The 22,435-nt window shown below is 38.8% G+C and overlaps 2 protein-coding genes across 2 annotated transcripts in view; one reads left to right on the forward strand and one right to left on the reverse strand.

The window, feature by feature from the left end:
* Window positions 1-19,514, reverse strand: part of LOC139734946 (uncharacterized) — a 41,400-nt gene extending 21,886 nt beyond the window's left edge. The window contains exons 1-2 of the mRNA XM_071645726.1: window positions 19,402-19,514; window positions 17,553-17,617 (exon numbers count right to left, since the gene is read on the reverse strand). Coding sequence (XP_071501827.1) covers window positions 17,553-17,588 — 36 coding nt within the window. The 5' untranslated portion in view covers window positions 17,589-17,617; window positions 19,402-19,514. The remainder of the gene's footprint in view (window positions 1-17,552; window positions 17,618-19,401) is intronic.
* Window positions 332-15,689, forward strand: LOC139734995 (1-acyl-sn-glycerol-3-phosphate acyltransferase alpha-like). The gene is made up of 6 exons (XM_071645773.1): window positions 332-558; window positions 5,848-5,978; window positions 6,480-6,661; window positions 7,039-7,152; window positions 10,351-10,423; window positions 15,571-15,689. Exons 1-6 carry the CDS (start codon window positions 332-334, stop codon window positions 15,687-15,689), a joined length of 846 nt encoding a protein of 281 aa, XP_071501874.1.
* Window positions 19,515-22,435: the final 2,921 nt, after the last annotated feature.

Genomic DNA, 22,435 nt, shown 5'->3' on the forward strand with positions numbered 1-22,435 from the left:
CTTGACCGTGGCCTTTGGAACAACCTGCACATTTCGTCATGCCAGGAAACACGTGACCAGAAGTCTACGAAGACTTCGTCGTCTGCTGTTTTCACACAGCACGCTTCATAACAAACACAAAGCGGGTGGTTTTACACGCTTGCCACCGATATCCTGCACTATATCGACCCACTGCAGCTCATTCGCTCGCTCGGCGGAGGTGCCCTCTGTTAGCACTTGAACGCCAGCAAAAAACTCTAAATCAGCAGCTGAAGAGGTACTGTATACTATGACTCCACTCTTTATGTCATCAGCATTGTTCACAGAGGCCGAAACTCCTGGACTATCAGCAATGTCTCACGAAAACACTGACTATCACCAAGAGGAGTTATTCACGTGGTGGAGATCTGCTCTTCTTCTTGTCATTATACTCTGCGTTGGTGCAAAGTTCGTAGCGGCGAGAAACAGGGCTGTGTGTTTCTACTTCAAATATGCGAGCCTATTTCTCAGCTATATTGTATTTGGTGTGCTCTTCATTCCCGTGTTGGCCCTGAAACCTGGAAGTCCAAAGAACGCATGGTAAGTAAAAACACACCTTCACTTTTATTTTCGCCGGTTTCCACGACCAGCATAGTACACCATTCGTAGTGCCACCATCACAACTATTACTATCACTGTAAAATGTCATCCAACAGAGCTAAGACATCTCTATAGCGAAGTGATCACTTTCACTCATCACCAACTTGTCATCCCTACTATATTACGAAACTAAAGGGGGACAGGCACTTATGACCCAACATTCACCACCAGATTAGCAGCAATATAAGACATTACCACGGCTACCATAACCACTATTACCACTTTCGTTACAACCAGGGAGGTGGGAATTTATAGTCGTCACCACGATCATTACCACCATTGAGCCACACAGCGATAATTATCAAAGGTGACACAGAACCATCGCACCTGCCACCACCTCCGCAACAAGAGTATAGTCGTCTTTATCGCCATGATTACCACACGAGCCCTAACATAATCACCACATAACACCATGACACCTTCTCCGAAGAACACAAACATCTAGGTGCTGTTCACGCTATCATGACGTAAGCAGTCGAGGCTTTGTTTTTAGATCATATTTTGCGCGAGCGACAATTGCTTCAATGAAATAAGCTGCATGCTAAGCCAAACATAGATTCCACACACAAACATAACCCCAACCCTAATCCTAGTCCTCAAATGAAACTAAACGTGAAACCCTATCACAACCCTAACCCAACGTCCTTGGAGAAAATAAGACCGAAAAAATTGTCCAAGGAGCAAGATGTGATGCCACCGGAAAATAAAGAAATGTTCCAGAGGCCGCACTACAGTTATGCGTAATGAGAGTTCGGAGTTGTTTTTGTTTGCTGTGTTTATTCTTTATCCCGCGAAGTAAATAGGCAGTGATATAAGTCGGTACAAAACGTAGTCATGCAATGCAATGCAGTCAATTTAGATGTTACGTGATACCTCTGACAGAGAAAAAAATTGGGTGGTACTTCTTGGCAATGATATCCATCAAACTGAAACTAAAGCGGAATAAATCAATGGATGGGAAGAGACAGCACGGCGCATAATTAGCTTCTCAAATGAATGAATCCCCTTTATTGTTATGTAAACACGACCGCCGCGTTTGCTTCATAGTGGGTCACTTCCGGCAACATGCGCCCTGTAGGAGACGTGATGACTTCGAAGCGTGTACACTCTCTTCACAAATACAGTGTGCTAAACAGTGCTAAAATCGAATGCCAGGATAAGTGATGTGGATCACGCACACGCTCTTCCATCATAGGCACCGAATACATGAATTGAATGATTATATCGCAAACCTGAATCTTACAAGATGTCCGCTTTCGAGAATCAAAGGTGGCCTTGCCTTATACACGAGCATGCTCTCGCCTTGGCTACGTAAACTATTTTGCTCTGATGTGTATCATCATTCGTCTTTCCTTTGAAAATGATTACAAGGGAAAAACAACCTCGTCCTACAGCTACATGTTCTGTTGTTTAACTTTCTTTCCACCGAACACGATCTATTGGTAACTCGTTTACTGATACATTTATAATTTATGCTTGTCGATTTTATTTTGAATTCAAGTATAGTTCCCACCTCCCTGATTCAAGTGGCTTAGTGTACCTGTGGATACTCATTACATGTACTTCGTTAGTGCTCAAGATCAGTTAAAATTTGCCTGATGTCGTGACTGCTTTCATACAAGGAACACATTACGTCCAAAGGCGTATACTGCGCCATAACGATTTGCTCAAGTCACACATACAAAGAGAGTCATATCAGCGGGTGTTTGACCGACGTCGCATTTTGCTAGGAGATCCTTATCGATATTTAGTCTTATTACAGGGGTTCAGAGGTAATTGTTCCGGATATCAGTGGGCGATAAAGTTTGTTCCTTGTGACCAGATCTGGGGATCAGATACAATGGCAGAGGCTGTGAGAGAGGGAGAACTCCACGAATCTGAACATGATGATTCAATGATCTGCAGAAATGCTGCATAGTAATGATGTAATCAAAGGGGAAATGTCCAACAAAAAAGGGTTGTTCTTCTGTACATTATATCAAAGATCCATTTGTGACGAAATGTTCCATGAAATTTGGCACACAGAGCAACGAAATGTACTCTCGAGAATAATTTTGCAACTGCAGGTAATACATAACAATGCCTATACTTCATGCTAAATTGACAATCTATCTATATACTGTCTGTGTATATTCATATTTGATTCATGAGAAGTGCCCTGTACGTTTACGCTGCTTGGAAGCTGTCGTCCTCTTATTCATATCGTTTGGGGATTGACATGGAGCGTAAAATGATGGTCATTGATTTAAATTAAGGAGGTATATAAAGTATACCTCCCAAGTGGTTAAAAACAAACTAAAGCACATAATTGCAAAATCTTGCAAAAAGAAAATACTCTGGAAGAGAAACAGACGAGTAGATGGGAATAAATGACATAGGATGACGATACAAATAAAACCCACAATAATATCACAATACGCTTTGACCTATAATTATTTTGAAATATGAGCCATAATTATTCGGTATTCGGTCACTCAATAATTGTGTCAAAGATTTGTTATCTATAATATTCTTAATTTAGTATATTTTTTGTTTAATTTTCACGATTTGTGACACAGGAAAAAGACACCTTCGGTCCTTCATTGGGACTCTTTTCGAAGAACAAGCATTATCAAGTGTTTCCAAGGTTTCCCAGAGATAAGGCCACCGTCTAGACATGTCCAAAGATTACTATTATTTGAGTTAACCATTGTATAATCTGTTTCATTGCAAGGACCGCTCTATTCATGTATGCCTACTTCTATCGCGAGCGACAGAGTGCGCGGACAATTTAGTCTGGAATATGCAAAGGAAAAAACAACTAACAAAACAAACACGAAAAAAAAAACCTGGAAAAAAGAGCATCCCAATCGTTCACGTTATTACCCTTCTGCAGTGCAGTGAGTAAGCATTTAGTGAGTAACTGCATATGACAAGCATGACATCCTCCCTCGCGGATGGGGACGTATATAGCGAGGTTTTAAAACTCCCAGCTTGTGTCATGACAGCTGTACATAAACACATTTGCTGAATTCATATATGCGACGATATCATGTACGGCACAAACAAAATGAGCGGTCACAGGATTACTGACTCTCACATCCTACCTATACTAATGGTAAATTACAGACAAAATCTCAACAATCCTCGTGATTTCCGATCATTGTGTCAAACATATAATTTTGCGAACTTTTTGGAATATGATTTAGATTATGATGTAATCGAGCCTATTTTTCAATATATGTTTACGCTGTGCAGTATAGGCCTAATGTGTCAGAGATTCGAAACGCGCTGAATAATGGACTAAGGCTCTTTGCTCTGGCAACGGATACAACGTCTTGTGATCTGCTGACGAATGATCGTTTACAGGGTCGAAATGGTGTTTGGCAGGTTACCAGTTCCTGAAATCACCTTTCAAGGGTTTTTTTTAAAGGTATTATTTACCATTTGCAGATGAAACAAAACCCAGCTTTAGTGTGCTTCAAACTAGATCAAAAATGCGAGATATGGATAGAATCAACCAATGTAAAAATGGTAATCAGTATAATCAATGTTAAGTATCGTTAAATATGCAAAAATGTAAACAACAGTTAGAATAAAATTGTTTCTAAAACAAAACGTCTACAGCTATGGTTTATTGAGAAAAATGGTGCTATACCCTTATATTTTAGGCTTTATTGCGAAAACTTTTATTATTGTAGGATGTTTTAACAACGTATTTTTTTTAATCACTGCTCCAAATGATACACAGTGCCTTTAAGTCGAATAAATAATCCCGATGTCCAAAAATCCACTATAAGACCACCACCTCGCCACTTATCGTTCTAGCAAGAACCCTATATAGAAAACATATCTAACATCTGTTCCATCCTGCAGATTTCTTAACCACGCGTATGCTATACGATTGGAAAGCGTACGACACAGTAACATCAGTAGGCACTTCATAAATATAATCGTATTAACATAAATTATGCGTACTAGTATAACAAGGAATTGCTCCTGGCAGCCAGAATCATGTCTTATAATAGTCTTTCATGAGTCTTGCCCGACACAGCAATAGTACATGCAAATTGCATCATTACCATAAATGCGAGTTGGTAAATATGAATGAATTTATAAAGTAGGCTATGTTCTTAGAAGGAACGTTATCCATACATTCAATATAGCCATATAGTATGTACAGTGTATTATCAAAAATATCTGGCTACTTCAGGGGACAAGAAACTCTGCGTGAACCTGACCCAAAAGGTGTTACAACGCAGACAAATGGCGGTCAGTTACAAGTTTTCCGAGAGAGCTTCACGGCAGGCGATGAAAATGTTGCGCGAAGGGTTTCCCCATCATTTGCTCCGTTGCCATGGACACTAAGATCCGAAATGCACCCAGCGACTGCCTCATGTATGATTATCTAGCGCTGGAATAACATCACTGCTAGTAATGATACATTGTACTAACATCTGGTGTATAGATACATCCACATGTACTCGTGAATGGTTAGGCCCTATATCTTCATTGACAGCATTTTTGTTGGTCATTTATATTTCTCAATGTTAAAAATGATTTCCTCGATGGGAAACAGTTTGGTGGTCTATATGAATACACGTAAGAATATAAACACTTTAACCGTTCGTGAAGTCGTTATAATAAGAGGGAACTGACACCAGTGTTATTGTTAAGTCATTATGAGAACTTTAATGTGATATCACCACTGCTGCTCTTCTTCCCAAGTCCACGTTGACGCATGGAACACAACACACGGATTGCATCTTCATACGATACTACAGACGGCTGTCATTGTGAAGTCACGTGGGACACATAAGACACAAAAGTAGTCTGACGTTACCCGTAGGGTTTCAAAGGGAGACTCCCGTCTTTTATGTCCATTTCACACAAGTCTCCCGTTGACTTGCACGAAAACTCTACAGAGAAGACATTGATCTAAATATCAAAATTGAATTTCGCTTTTAAAATGCAAAACAAAGCCAAATATTATCGACGTCCATTGAGTATACTGTTGACACGGCATACAAACATTACAGTTATAATATTCTCAAATCAAGGAGAAGAAACATATATAAAAACGTTGTAAATCTACAATTTCATTTGTTTTCAGCACATTTTTAAAGTGTGTATAACGACGGGATTCAATCACAGTAAACGTGATATATTCGAGGATCATCTTTTTCTCGGCTGTCTACAATATACACTACCGAGATAGGTCCTAAACAGTTATATTGCCACTGATTGCAGGTGGCTGATCAAATATGGAAAATATCTGCAACTCCCGCTGTTCGGGATCGGCGTCAAGAGAAAGGGATGCCCCTACCCAGACGGGCCGTGTGTGATTGTGTGCAACCACCAGAGCGCCTTAGATAGTGTCGGTAAGCTTTGGCTTTCGTTTGTTTTGTTTTGTGTTTTGAAGCGTCTATAATTTATTACAAAGTGACTCAAGATTAGAGGTGTCTCGCATGAAGAGGAAATAAATTCAATTCAATTCAATTCAATTCAACACGGCAATTTTGTGAAGAGAGGCATCCAATTTTACGTTAATTCAGACTTTAGAGCTTTACGTTGCGTGTTAGTCTGTTGAGCCAAGACAAAGAGAACGACCGTACATGTACAATGTACTATAAATCTGCTCATTATTATGATTCCCATCATTATCCATGCTGCCCTCCTCTTCAATAAACTTGCGGTAAAAGTTACCATGACAATGACTAAATGTATAACCCGGCTGATCGGTTAATATTGTTGCCATCAATTTCAAGTCAATTGCAATCCTGATGACTTGGGTCCCCTGAGATAGCACTGAACTAACCAGTTTGTTCTTTCTTTATATCTCTCTCGCTTGTTTCCATTTTCACATCTTCCGATGTCTAAAGTTATGATGCACGAGGAGATCTGGCCGGGAGACTGCGTTGTGATCATGAAGAACACGATGAAATACGCAGGACCCTTTGGGCTTTGCCTCGTTCTGGCGGGAACGATATTCGTGAACCGGAAGAACTCCGCCAGCGCCAAGGAGATGATGCGCAGCGCGGCAGATGCGATACAAGAAAACAAGGTACGTTGTTCATATCTTCTGCGCCCATCAAAATGCACTTGAGGTCAACACGGGCATCTCCATGACTATAAGATTTGGTCGAAGTAGATAATATACAAGGCATTAAAGGGGCGGGACAGTTATGAAGTTTCGACCCATCGAGAAAATACAAGAAACAAGGGGAAACGCCTTTCCAGAACAAAATCAATTTTGTACCCCGAAAGATGCAAGAGTGTCATTTAGGGGAAAGAGAATAGAAGGGCTATTCGGTTCACGTTTTTTTTTTTTTTTTTTTTTTTTTTTTAAAGTTAGACGCTCACGTTTTCTAAAGTTCAACGACCGACTTTTTGACTGTCCATAAATCTGTCTTGAGATGGTCATTTCTGTTTGACCAACAGTATCGAGTGTGGATCTTCCCGGAAGGCACCAGGAAGCTGTCCAGCAAGGGAAAACTTGAGGAACATTTCTTGCCATTTAAGAAGGGGGCCTTTAATTTGGCCGTCATGGCACAGGTAAGCCGCGCCCACAACAAGCCTCACTTCAAACCCACGCGGAAATACATACGAGTTGTCGAATTAACAGTTGGCACAACTGGCAGCTTACAAAAATAAATGAATAAATAAATAAATAGATAATTACAAATAAATACGTACAAAAAAAAAAAAATCGGAGATTGATCCATTACTGCAAATGTTGACCATCAGAATCTTTAGCGGATCCACAACCAGATAACAATGAAAGTAAATGATGCTGGAGGCTGCTTTCTCTCGCTTGTCTTATAAGTGGCTATAGAGGACCTGGTGCACGTCATTCAAAAGAATGTCGACCCTGATTTAACTAGATACTCGAAAGCTACTTTATTATAGTCACGTATGTGTTGTACTTGAGTGTCATTCCCCCAAAGCCTTGATAATGCATAGGTATGCCTACTGCAGCGTTCTATAATACACTCGAGTTCGCGGGAGAGATAACTGCGCGGCTGTATGTCCATGCATTATTATGGGCGATGAATCTGACTATTGGAAGATATGCTGTTCGCAGACATGTTATTTGCGATCTCATTTGTTTGTTTTATATATTTGTTTCTCGTTTGAATTGATACGAGTAGGATAATTCATATAAACATATTGAGGTGAATAGATACCATGCGAAAATATTGATCAAGTACGGTGAGTTCTCGTATATAATTATATACTCGCCCAAAATAGCGTGCTTAGCAAACATAATTATGACAACCTTTGTAATATGAACAAGCAGAAACACAAGATAAACGAAGAGCCAAATCTTAAAATATCCCCGAAAACAATGAAATTCACATTGAAGGTAAACGTACACCAAAAGTTCGCGAGATACATCAAAGCAACAAGTGAGAATCGATGAGCATGATACAGCATGCAGCGTAAGGAAAGAAGTCGACAGGAGCAAAGCCATGTACAGTTAACACATATCAATTAAAAAAAGACTGTTGAAAACCCATTTGTTCCAAAAGTAAAACTTTCTTATTGCTCTGACTTGTTCCACTGCCAACGATCTGACAAGTTAAAAGTCACTGTTTGTTTTGTTTTTCTTTCTCCATTTGTTTAGTAAATATTGTTGATTTCTTGTATTTTGTTGTAATTGATGAAGCGCTTTGAGTCTATACAGAGAAGACACTAATTTATATTGGTTATTATTCTTATTATTATTCTTATTACGGGTATAATATCTATATAATGTATACAAGTATACTAGTTACAAGTACGACAAAAGATATTCACAGAACACATGAACGTTTTGTTTGTGCGTGAGACAGGACAGCAAGTATCTATGAGGATGATACCCCACACCATGAGACTTATCCGGACGGAAAGAAGAACACCACGCTATGTATCTCATAACATCTTCTTTCAAGAATGGAACCATTATATCGCCATCATTGACACAATATCTCTGACATCTAATGGCAAAATATCACACCACTCTCGTCTCCTATCCTAGATTCTTCAGAATAGCTGCACCAGGTACATATCGCACAGCATGGCACAGTTACAGTATTATGATACGCTGCACTGCTTGTATACAGAGAAACAATTGTATATTGCACATCACAGTATATTTTCACAGCGCAGGAAGATTGATATTATGTTCCACTGCGCGATGCAAGAGCTCCCAGTGTCACTCATGATATTACGAACACAAAATATAAAAAACAAAACAAAGCAAAAGATGTGTCCTTATTTGAAAACGTTGAATTTCTAACTTCGAGATAAATTCTACAATTTTGACGTTGCACATGCAAATGCATGATCTCCCATCGCTATCCTTTTCTTCTTCTTTTTTTCATAGATGTAATTGGATTCGCAGTGTGTATAGTTAAATTGGGAGCAACGTATCACAATAATGTTATGCTCATAAGATTGAGCAGATTTGCAATATAAAAATATCGGGGTTTACTTCTGAGTTTTTATTCAATTTTTTTTTTTTTTTTGGCGCTCAACAAAACTAGTCTTATAAAACAAAGAATATCACCTTTATCAAGAACTTTTACCTCTGCAAGCTAAAATATCTTGTGATATTTATCGGGTTTAAGTCATTTACCTTTAATACTATCTTTACTTCAATACTATCATAATCAGTGTCGGCTTTATTTCAAATTGAATGCAGACTTCTTCCCCCTCCCCCCCCCCCCCCCGTCTTTTCATTGTCTCAAATTAAAACGTGTTATTAGTCGAAGTACATTATTGTAACAAATCAAATGCTCGGCTTTAGAAGTCAAAGGTTATACATTAAAAAAAAAAAGTATCTATCGTAAACGCTCCGGGCCCTGCAGCATTCACTTTTAAGGTTGACATCGATTACAAATCGAAAGAATTCACGCAATATACATGTAGGTATCCAATCGGCAGCCTTCATTCAAGACTGATACTTGTTAAACCATTAATATCCAACAAAAATTCCAGACCCAAATCTCGACATACGAGTACGCCGAACACAGAACACTACATTCCCATCACAATACTTGCACAGACTCTTCTCTTAAGTCTTTTATATGCGGGGTAATAAATAATAATAATAATAATAATGTCTTATTTACCCAGTAGTACCAGCCGATTTAAGCGTTGATATTCTGAAATTACAGAAACTATATTGACGGACACATCACCCCTTTCAAGGCTTCCAGTTTTGTGAGGAATGTTAAAAGGAATGTTGAACTCTAAATGTGTCAGCATGTTCTTGAAGTAAACCCAGTGATGGGTACAATACATATGGTCCGCTCGTTTTTCCAGTGTCAGGACGAGTCTGTTGCACAAACTCTCCCAATTCGTAAACAGATGCACGATTGGAGATTACTCGTAAGAGTCGTAATTCCAATAAATCTGTCTATTGTGTTGTAATAATTGTGGCACCTGCCTTACTCGACAAATTTAGGGTTAAGAATAGTTGCTGTCGCCGTTAAAAGTTATTTTGGCGTATGTACGATTCGTGCGCCGAATATTGACGCCATCTTTACGTGCGGGTTTCGGTATCTTTTGGTTTGTTTTCGTTGTACTTTCCATGAGGGCTCTCAGGTTCGACGTCAGTGAAACGTTCCTCCCACCTGATTTTTTATTCTTTCTGGGGTTACACTTTCTGGACAAAGATGATTTGTTTGTGCCTATCAATGAATTAAGTGATTTTATTAATCATAATATTATATATATCTTGTGCGACATTTTTTATCTCACGTGTAGGTACCTATAGTGCCGGTGGTATTTTCATCGCAAGAAAAATTCTTCAGCGTCCAAAGGCATATTTTCGAACCAGGTAAGTGTTCTCCAAACCCCCAAATAATCTCATAAAACCTTGATATTATGTGTGTATGTACAAAGGCTTCTAAATTTTCAAGTCAAAAGTGTTACTCAAGTGTTACAAAAAGTGGTACTCAAGCAAATATTGAAAACATAAGCATGACGGGGTGATTATGTCAGTACGATTTGGCCAAGTTTAGCATTTAAGCTGACTATACATAATTGTGATTTTCTAATCAGCACAACGTGAAAAGATAGCACTAAAGCCCCCGTTCCACTATGCCGTTCTCGCTACGATTTGACAATTTTCTCAGGTCGGGAAGGATCGGGTAAAACCTGAGCCGATCTGGACACAGTACGATGTTAGAACGCTCTAAGTACGCTGCAGTTACGACTACCAAGTGCTTGCTACGCTCTTACTACGATGATCGGGAATTAGACATTGCGATCTCTGCCGCTGCCGGTACGCTTTAGAACGATGTAGCTACGCTGTTAGTGCGATGTTGCCGATGTTATCCGATCAATGCACGCTGTATCTACGCTCTGAACGATCTATACGATCTTATCACGCTGTTACCCCGTTCAGAGAGCTGAAAAGTGCCCGATGTGCCCCGATGTACCCCGATTCGACTGTGGGTCAGCAGTCAGTCAACTTATTAGCATGCAGAACCGAAGAAATATACTGTGGACCTCGAAGATTCATTCTTCTTTTTTTACTTTTGATTTTCAAAGTTGTTGTTGCTTCGTTATTCTCACTACTCTTTCTTCATCAGCGAGCCCGTGCTTCTGTGCCTCCAGTGCCCTGGTTATGACCCACCATTTCCCTCTCCTCTCCCCTCCTCCCCCCCCCCCTTTGTCCACCTCGGACTTACTACCTTCTTCACTACTATATCTTTCTATCCTCTCAATTTTTTCCTTACAAGAGAGCCGCCATGTGTTTGTTAATGTGCGTCCGTATGTGTGCATGTATGTGTGTATTACTCTGTCTGTCTTTTTTTTTTTTGCTACCGCTTAGGGAAATTTGTTGTTGTTGTTTTTGGCAATTATATATTTTTCTCTATGAGGGGACTGCATTCTAATACTACAAGCTCTGCTTTTTAGCAGTCCCCTCCATTTCCAGCAATATTTTGTATGCATTTACCACAGTGACGTAACTGTTATTTGTATCTCTGTTGATAATTTGCCTGCATCTCTTTTACAACGTTATTCCGTTCATCGCATTGTAGTACTGATTTCATGACGTCTGTGTATATGAGCGTTTCTTTGTATTTTTTATTATTTGTTTGTTGGAAGTGAAATAAATCAACTTGAACTTGAACTTGAAGAGCCTCCTCAACTCACGGTTCTTTTGCAGCAATGCATTGTATAAACAAAGACGTGCTGATTTTTCAAAGGATTTTTCTTGATGTCCTTGCTTTTATAGTCCGTCTTCCTCCAGTTGTAGATGATTTCATATTCTTCAAAATTCTGCTATGTCCTCTTCCTCCTCTTTCAGCATCACGTGCAATCTCTCTTTCTTCGCCTTTTGGGTAGCTGCTTTGCTGCTTTCTTCTCTTCTTTTTCTTCATCTCTTCTTCTTCTTCGAAAATTACAGCTAAAATTACTTCCCGTTCTTGTGCCGATGTTACTACGCTCAGAAAGACCTTGTTACGCTCATCCCGCTGCGTTTACGCCGTCATTACGCTCTCCCCGCTGCGTTTACGCTGTCACTACGCTCTCCCCGCTTGCCGTACGATTAAAAATATGTCAATTTTGATCGGGGAGATCGGGAAGAAATTTTGAACCGGTTCAAAATTTCTTCCCGATCTGAAAAACTGCCCGCTCCAACCCCGACCTCCACACGCTGCTGCTACGATGCTTCCGATCCCCGTACGCTTTTGCCGCTCTCTCCCGATCTGCTAGAGGGCAAGTCCAAGATAAGGTCCCCTCAGAAGGCAAAATTTCATCTTTGCTCAATATTGACATGTTTGGTATCATTTTGAAGCTTATGAGTTGAAGTTTTGATTTCCATGGAGGAAAAAATTATATTACGTAAATTTATGTAAATTTCAAGGGCTTCATTTGCATAAATGTGAAACACAGCGTTACGTATGGGACATTTATAAAAATTCATATTAATTCAAAGGAAAGCAAATGATATTTGATTAATATGTGGACATAAGAAGTTCATCAAATAGTTTATCTTGGTATGAAAATTTAGGGATTATGCAAATGATTATGCAAATTAGCTCGTGTCCTATCATGAGATGTCCCATACGTAACAAATTGAGGTCATTTTTTTAGGTTTTTTCTGAAATTGCTAAGGTTATATTAATGCCCTTTTGGAAAGTTCTAATTTATTGTTTGGAGAAATTAAATACCACAGAAAAAAGAAAAAACAGTAAAAGGAATATTTTTTATAAGGCATTGAAATAATGTTACGTATGGGACAAATGCGTTACGTATGGGACATCCTCATACATAATGCATGTGAATGCATGTAGCTAGCTGGGAAGGTCTCTCAGTACACAAATGGTCAATCATCCTGAAGAAAGCATCCCAACGTTGTCGCTACTTTTTGAGTTATAGACACTTTAAACAATACATGTACTTGACTGAACAATTTCCAGAAAGGGGGAGGGGAAAATGGCAAAATACACAATGAAAAAAACAGCATTAAAGGGATGGTATAGTTTTTTGTAGAAATGGGGATTCAGTTTTCAACATTTAATGAGATGATTGGAAACCAATTACAGTATATGAATTACTAAAGAGCATACAATCCTAAGACTAGAGGAATTCCAAGTTTAGTGATGGAGATCCAATTTGAAATGGTTGTGATATAAATATTTAAAAAGAATATAAAGTAAAATGATTTTTTTTATTGCAAGTGATACACAAATTGTCCTTATTCAGGTTTCAATAATAGCCACGACAAAATTCATGGGTATACATACTGAGGTGTGACTCGAATCAATGACCTGACTGCTAGACAGACATCATATATCTACTCGATCACTGGGGTTCCACGCAGCAGGTATTGCTTATTTATAAAAATTAATATTTCTTGTGTCAAGTTGTTTTTATTGAAACGAAATGGCAAACTGCCCTTCATCAATGGAAGTAAACACTTTAAACTATTCAATTTTTCAGTAGTAACTATCCTGATAAAAATAGGGCATACCCCATACTCAGGTTGGTCATGAAAATATAGAATATGATTAAATATGATTATGATGGTAAATATTTGGGGAATATTGTTCCCTTGTCATTCTGGATCAGTATTTGAGTAATTTCAACTGATTCCACCTCAATAATTATGCAAAAAATTTGTTTATGGGTATTTTGCAAAATTATTTTGCAAAATACCCATAAATGTGTCTCTCCACACACTAAACGCATGGGGGACAAAGGGCATGCATACTCAGGTTGGTCATAAAAATATGAAAATATGATTGAATATGATTAGGATGGTGAATATTTGGGGAATATTGTTTCCTTGACAATCTGGATCAGTATTTGAGTAGTTTCAACTGATTTTACTTCAATAATTATGCAAAATACCCATAAACATGGTTCTTCACACACTAAATGAATGGGGGACAAACTGTCCCATACGTAACTGTCCCATACGTAACACGTCATGTCTGTCTTTAATTAGAACCTGTAATTAGAGCTTTTTACCTAATGACACGAAACTTACCTATGATAATCTTGAGTGTTGTGACTTTCATCACAGTGAGTTACAAGTTGTAGAATGAAATACTTTCAGAGAGTTTTGAGGTTGAAAAAAATGTTCAAAAAAACAAAATTTTTCTGGTCCCATACGTAACGGCACATATTTTCTCTTCTAGAATATAATTGTGAAGGTCATTTTTCTCCATTTTTTGCATGATTATACTTCTCCTAGATATCAATCACCATGATAAAGTTTGATATGATCAAAAGCCATTAACACTATTTTTCAGGTCATAAAAGTCTCTGAATGTCCCATACGTAACGCGCGTGTTATCTTGGACTTGCCCTAGATCGGGACAGATCGGGGTCCAAATCGTGATAGTGGAACGGGGGCTTAAGCAAGAGAGTTCATCGTTGGAAACTCCCATCAACTTTCTCTGTTATTTTTTTTTTGTTTGCTTTTGTACTGTATTCACTAATAGTAATATGAAAATTACAGTGTATATTATGATATCACTCTTTGCATTCGCCACACACAACTCGCCCCATAAACACACATAGCAAATCACAAGGCAAGTGCCAAAATGTGTCTCGCCAATACGCGTAGCAGAAATTTCTGTTTTTCTCCTAAGTCCCAGAAGTTCATTGACCCCGCCCTATGACCTTTGACCTTGTGTTGACCTTCAACTCCCCAAGGAACATTTACCAGCCAAGTTTGGTCACAAACGGACATATGGATCAAAAGTTATGAGCCATAATCGAAACGTGCCATAAAAACTTAACATTGGGCCTTTAAAGTTCGTTGACCCCTGTCTGTGACCTTTGACCTTATAATGACCTTCAAATTCCCAAGGGACATCTACCATTCAAGTTTGGTCACAAATGGACATAGGGATCAAAAGTTATGAGCCATAATCGAAACGTGCCGTAAAAACTTAACATTGGGCCTTAAAAGTTCGTTGACCAATGTCTGTGACCTTTGACCTTGAGAGATGACCTTCATGTTCGGTAAATTGTGTAACTTTTTATAACCACTATTCCCTCCAAGTTTGATTGAAGTGGAAGTCCTCAGTAGAGAGTTATTCAAGTTTTTGTAGTGTTATGGACGGACGACGGACAGACAGATGCCGCAGGCGATCCCTTACCTGTAGTCTCCCCTCACCTCCAGTGGGCTCGACAAAAAACAATGATATCATAAAATATACAACACACATACGTCATGCACTCACATTTTCATGGTTCATACCCCTTTACGCATATGTAGATAATATCATTATTTGCATGTGAAATTTCATACTCCATATATACAATAATTCATCATCTTATGTTTTCCATTGTTTAAGCATAGAAATATGAGTTTTGTAATCATAAAATGTATTCTCACAATGTCAGTCCCCTACCTCTGTATCCACTGTCCTTTATGCACCACATTACTGTATCTTTGACTTAAATAGTAACTGAAAGTGTAGCTGTAATCACTTCATGTTTGTTGTTTTTATCATACAGGTGAAACCACTGCAACCATTCTTCCAGCAGTATCCACAGAGGGTATGACGCTTGAAGATGTGCCACGACTCACAGATGAAGTGCGAACTAAAATGCTAGAGGCTTTTACGAGCCACTAGAGATGTCAAAGCTATACCACGCAACAGATACCAATAAAATGTACCGGGTACTTGAAAGTGAAGCAACGTTTTTTTCATATTTTTCCCAATTTGTATCTGGAATTCAGTGAACACACATACTTTCAATGGAAAGTAAATTGTATTTTTTTTTTTTTTAATAGAAGCCAAGTATTACATTCAAAGTGCAAATCACATAATTTCAAAGTCATGAAATTGTTGATCAGTTGCACCATACTTTCAATGTAAGATAAAATTGATTTTTACAAAAAAGTATGAAATTCCCTGCCCTGGTGATACTATAGTAGAGCTAATACAGTCTGGTTGTTGGTTAGCATTTTCATGATACTAATTGTTATTACTATTAAGTTACTCTTGCCCATGTCTTAAAATTACAAATGAAGCCTTGAGCGGACTTGCATGACTGGAATGTCAAAAGTTTCCTTTCTAGATTGGGCAGAGAAAACAAAGTTTGGAAGCCCTGCAGCAATATTGAGATTGAATGACTGATGAACTACTCATGAAAACGACTAAAGGTGAAATCAATAAGCAGTAGTTTCCCATACAATGCATACTGAATTCTGATACCTAGAAGAGTACCCAAACTTAACATCAATGACAAAATTGATAAGTAGAAGAGAAATGGTAACGTTTCTAAATGTAAAATGGAACCTCATTATGAAGAGGTCACTAACTCGTGAAAATGAGTGGTTGTCAGTAAATTAAGAATAATCTTCTGAAGAAAAGAGTGTACCTTTCTGGAATATTTTTCATATTACACAACTGAATGAATTGCCAATCAAACATAAATTCACACTGTACAATCCATTCACACATGCAGTGCACTACATTGATCACTGTGGCCAGGGAGGTGCCTCCCTGCTGTGGCCAATCCAGCAACTCACAAGAATTAATCCAGATAAAACATCTATGCATTTTTCACCTTGATGAAAAAGAAAAAAAAAATGAATAAGGTACCTGGAATAAACTGATATATCAGTATTTGATACCACTTATACATACCATATAATTGAATATTTAAATTGTCAGAAAGTTGCTAAATGATATAAAAGGGCCACTATGTCACACTACACTATCATTTTTGGTCTTATCCCCAATTGCTTAATACAGTGGACTCCCGTTATAACAAAGTCCTCGGGACTGGCAGTTTTCTTTTGTTATACTAAAATTCCATTGTAACTGAACAAATAAACAATAAAAAAGATAGAGCTGATAATGGTGCGGCTTGGATTTTTATTTCGTTGTAACTGGAATTTTGTTATAACCGTGTTCGTTATAACAGGAGGGCACTGTACTACATTTCTCTGGGCAATGTTCAATCAGTAGCGAGTGAAAGAAATAGTACAGTTTCAATTGAGATGGGGCTTCGGGTTTCCAATGTTTTTATATTTCTGGAGATAATGAGATATTTCTGGAGATGAGAAATCTCTCATGAAATATGAAAGAGCATATCATTCTAAGATGAACTACAAGTTTATTTGATGAAAATTGGTTTTGAAAGGGCAGAGATATCTAAAATAACACAATCCTAATAAATTGTGGGACCCACCTATTATTAGGATTGTTTTGTTTCATTTTGTTTTTGGGATATATCTCAGCCATTTCAAATACAATTTTCCTTCAATACATTTTGAAGAATTGATTTTCTAAAGTGGTCCCTAAGTATCTTGCAAAAAATAAAAGCTGAATCCTCACCTCAACCAATACTATTACCACCCTTTGAGTGTGCAGCCATGAAAGGCATGTGTGTATGGTAAATTGCATACATATGTTTGTTTGTTTGTTTGTGTGTGTGTGTGTGTGTGTGTGGAAGGGAGAGGTGCAAATTTGTGAAGGAAGACTTACTGTGAGATGCTTGTTGATTTGTCCTGGTGGTGGCATTTTCTGCTTTGTCTGTGTTGTCTTGGCTCCTGAGGAAAAATTGTTGTAACTGAATAAAAACTACAGTTCAATAGATCAATCGTACAGTGCAAAGTGCACCTAACTCCAACTTCAACCAGTAAAACAAGATGCAAACAGTACACACACATGCTTTACAGCTAGATATGATCACAATCCACATGAAGCAAGTGACAAGTCTCATTATTTATAAAACAGTACATGTGCATTTTCTCCTCAAGTCTAAAACTGACTTTGAGTAAATGCGCTAGCACGAATTGACTGAATATATGACAATGACTGAAACCACTAAATTAAGAAGGGAGATAAATCAGCATAATTTTAACAGTGGTACCGGTGGCAAAAAAAAAAAATTACACATGTACATTGTATTACAAAACATATTCCAGTTTATTACGAGAAAAACAGCTTTTCTTAGGGACCTACATGTTCAAGACGCAGTAGCTACTAGCTGCGTACTAGCAAGGGGATTCATGCGTGACAGTATATGATTCATTCGCTGTCAACTGGGGTACTTAAAAACCTTGAAGAGTACTGGTCAGTGAATATATAAGCAGGGCTCAACACTAATGGTGGCCCGGTGGCCCAGGGCCACCAAAGCACCAAAGAAAAACGCACGTCGGGCCACCAAAATTTCAGAAATGAAGAATTTGGTGACCTGCTTGGGCCACAAAAAAGGTCGGATGTTTGCCTTTGGGCCACCAACAATAAAAGTGAGTTTGGAGCCCTGATATAAGCATATGCTTGTCAGTATTACAGTCAACTCTAGTTGAGATTGTTCAGCGGTCCCCAACTTGTTACATAGGGATTCTCGAAATATAATTAGTCTATATCTGAGCCACGCCAGTCTTCCCTCACCATTGTATTCCAACGCTACCAGGCCAGTACTGTGTTATCTACTCTCAGTCATTCTTCATAAAGTCTTTCATCTTGCAGTTCCGTTTTTCAATTTCCTATACAAAATAAAAGTTTTCACAAGTCTGTACTCTGCTCTGACTCCCTCTGTACCTTGAAGAGGTGTAGATTATAGAATAACAAGACCGTACCGTTGGTATTCAAGTACATTTTGATACAGTGTCCATATAAAGTCCATTTAGTGAACAAATACATTTATAGAGACTAAAAATACTATACTTTAATACTGTAAAAGTGGATATTTTTGCGTGACTAACTTTTCGCGCTTGGCCCGGCCGGTAAGGGTTTTGCGTGTTTTTAATTCAACACATTGACTACAGGAACACATGGCATGCAAAAATATTCACATGCTTTTATTTTCGCGCTGGCTTCTGGTTGGGTGAAATGCGAGAAAATTTCAACACCGCGAAAATTTTCACTTTCACAGTACTCAAAAGTACACAGTCCTCATAATCCATTATCAATCGATGTGGTTTGGATGTGGCACTGCACTGGCCACTGGCACTGCCCCTAATTTTCAATGTCAATCAATCGACATTATTATTTCACACACATGCACATACACAAAAAAAAGGCAACACACACATACACAGCAGCGACGTAAACCTATAAAATGTCACGAAAAGCACATTACCTCCTTATGATTAATCACTCATCACCTAATCGAAGGCTTGACTGCAGATCGACAGACTCAACACACATACGTGCAGCAGTGCGCACATATTCTAGTGGAACGACAATCATGCATACATTTGAACGAATGGGACTATGGGGCAGCCACTGTAATTGACTAATGCATACCCGAGCCCGGCCTTCGATTACGGTAGTAAACACCACGAATTCAATCGATGAAATTTAGTTACAGTAACAACTCACTCACCTAGTTAAAAATGCGTGGGGGCTGACTTCATTTAAACTTCAGGCCAATGATTATTGCGCTGAAAGTGTGCCAGCGATACTCCAATGTCACTACAAGTTTAGTCCAGTAGCAAGCTGTACGTACACGTCCCCACGCCACACACGTACGTAAACACGTGTAGTTCTGTGCTAGTCTGCCTTCCGGACTGTGCTCTACAAGTAGAATATACAGTACTATAGTATAAACTCTCGGTGTGCATAAATTTGTCCTCCTAATTTAAAGGACAAGTCCACCTTCATATACATTAGGATTGAGAGAATGCAGCAATATTAGTAGAACACATCAGTGAAAGTTTGAGGAAAATCGGACAATCCGTTAAAAAGTTATGAATATTTTGAGTATCTGCGCAGTCATTGCTGGATGAGAAGACTACTACAGTGTATGATGTCACGTGCATACAACTACATAAGGAAAATAAAAAGAGAATTTTACAAAACTTTACTTTTTGAATAAAATGCACATTTCTTCGACTTGCTACTGACATATGTTAAGGATTATATTATTCCCTCTGCCTCCTGAAAGAGAGAAGTCGAGTGTTCTTTTCTTATGCGAGAAAAATGGAAATATGTTGAATTTTCTTTATTCTTTCTTTATATCGTTGTACTCATGTGACATCACAAGCTTACTTAGTCTTCTCATCCAGGCGTGACTGAGCAGAAACTTCTAAAATTCATAACTTTTGAACGGATTGTCCGATTTTCCTCAAACTCTCACTGATGTGTTCTACTAATATTGCTGCATTCATTCAACCCACATGTCTATGAAGGTGAACTTATCCTTTAATATCCGACTCTGTGGCATGTTTCACTTTGGTACATGTAATCATGTCTCGCAGAAAATCACAGAAACTCAATTCAGGGAAGACAAAAACAAAAACAACAAGAGACCCGCGGGTCTAGCGCTCACCTGAGTATCGCAAGTTCACCTTTCACGCAGTCACTAATCTAAATTATTCACAGCTCTACCAAAATTTGACGAGGCATTCTCAAGTGGAAGATGAAAATGTACAATAAGGGCCCAATTTTTTCAAGATTCCTTAATTTGGGGGAATTGGGGCCCCCTGGGGCCCTCTGGGTGGGGCATGGTGCCCAGTTTGATAAATTGAGATCCTGACCACCTAGGGATGCTACCTGCCAAGTTTGACAAAAATCCATCATGAGGTTTTCAGGAAGAAGATGAAAATGTACAATTCAGGCCCCCATTTGGACCCTTCCAACCACCCCCCCCCCCTACCCCCAAGAGGGGCACCCCTGGATCTCCTATGAACAAACTTGAAACTACAGTCATTAATGTACTCACTCATAGTATTATCTCAGCTCTATAACTTCTGATTCTAGAGAAGATTTTTAAAGATTCCTTCATTTGCGGGGTTTGGGCCCCCTGGGGGCCCCCTGGGCGGGGCATGGTGCCCATTTTAACAAATCCTAACAGATCCTAACCCCCTAGGGATGCTACCTGCCAAGTTTGGTGAAAATGGGTCATGGGGTTCTCAAGAAGAAGATGAAAATGTACAATTTAGGCCCCATTAGAACCCTTCCCCACCCCCCTCCCCTGGGTCCCAAGGGGGGCACCCCTGATTCTGCCATGAACAAACTTGAAACTACAGTCATCAATGTACTAACTCATAGTATTAACTTAGCTCTATCACTTCTGGTTCTAGAGAAGAAGATTTTTACAGATTCCTTAATTTTGGGGGGTTTGGGCCCCCCTGGGGGCCCCCTGGGTGGGGCATGGTGCCCATTTTAACAAATTGAGTTCCTAACCCCCTAGGGATGCTACCTGCCAAGTTTGATGAAAATCGGTCATGGGGTTTTCAAGAAGAAGATGAAAATGTAAAAAGTTTACGCACGACGCACGACGGACGACGGACGACGGACGACGGACGACGGACGACGCACGACGGACGCCGGACGAAGGGCGATCGCAATAGCTCACTTGAGCCTTTGGCTCAGGTGAGCTAAAAACAAAAACAGAAGAACACACCGATGCAGGTATATATTTTTTCACTGTCATAATATTTTTCATATTTATTTCTTACTTAGGTAAAACAACTCATAGTATCATGTGTCACTAATAAACATATAATAATCAATTAAGGGCTAGGTTTTCATATCTTGGTAACAAAAACTGGGGAAAAAATAGCACTGCCTATCATCTACTTGAAGACAAATATCTACATCGCTAAGCTACAATATTGACTCTCCCTCAATACTGGCACAGACAGATTTCAATGGGATTGTGAAAATAGTCCAGGCGATTTCATCAGTTCCAGACAAATCAAACTAAATGGCAGTCAGCGCAATACATATGGTTGGTTCACTGTTTGCTGAAGGGGGCAAAATTATCACCATATGACACATATTATTTCATCATGAATGGCACAATTCAAAAGATATCCAAAACAGTTATGAATACACACATTAATTTAATCAAACCTGGGTCAACGAAATAAAGAAAATACCGGAGGTACATCATTACTTTATTGATAGCCATTACATTAGCTGCCCTGTTTATTTTTCTATCAAATGAAACCAGTCTTCTTGGTATTGTTGGTATTGCTCAGTGGATATATATCTCAAAAGAATATCACCACAGACTGTGTACAGGGATATATAATGATCTTTTATTCTTACTGTTTTGACTCCCATGAGCTGCTTCGCCCCCTATGGGGATCAAATTTTCTAACCACTCAAATAACACATGGATTTTGTGATCACTGCTCCTAGAATAGGCTGATGGGGAAAATCCGACAGAGCTGCCACTTTAAAGAAACTGGAGTTGTGAAACGATTACTGATGGACCTCACATAAATATTGTCCACCTCGCTGTATCAATTCATACATGACAAGATACTTTGTTGCATCAACTTATAATATATCTATGGTATACAACTGACATGAGAAAGAACTCTAACCAATCTTGGAATGTCGAACACTTAAATAAGAGAGAGTCCTGTGAGACTATCATCTCAAAAACAGACAATTTCAACTTCAAA

This window comes from Diadema antillarum, unplaced genomic scaffold (genome assembly GCF_040938485.1).
Source record: "Diadema antillarum isolate AM-2024a unplaced genomic scaffold, OU_Dant_1.0 scf00000027, whole genome shotgun sequence".
NCBI lineage: Eukaryota > Metazoa > Echinodermata > Echinoidea > Diadematoida > Diadematidae > Diadema > Diadema antillarum.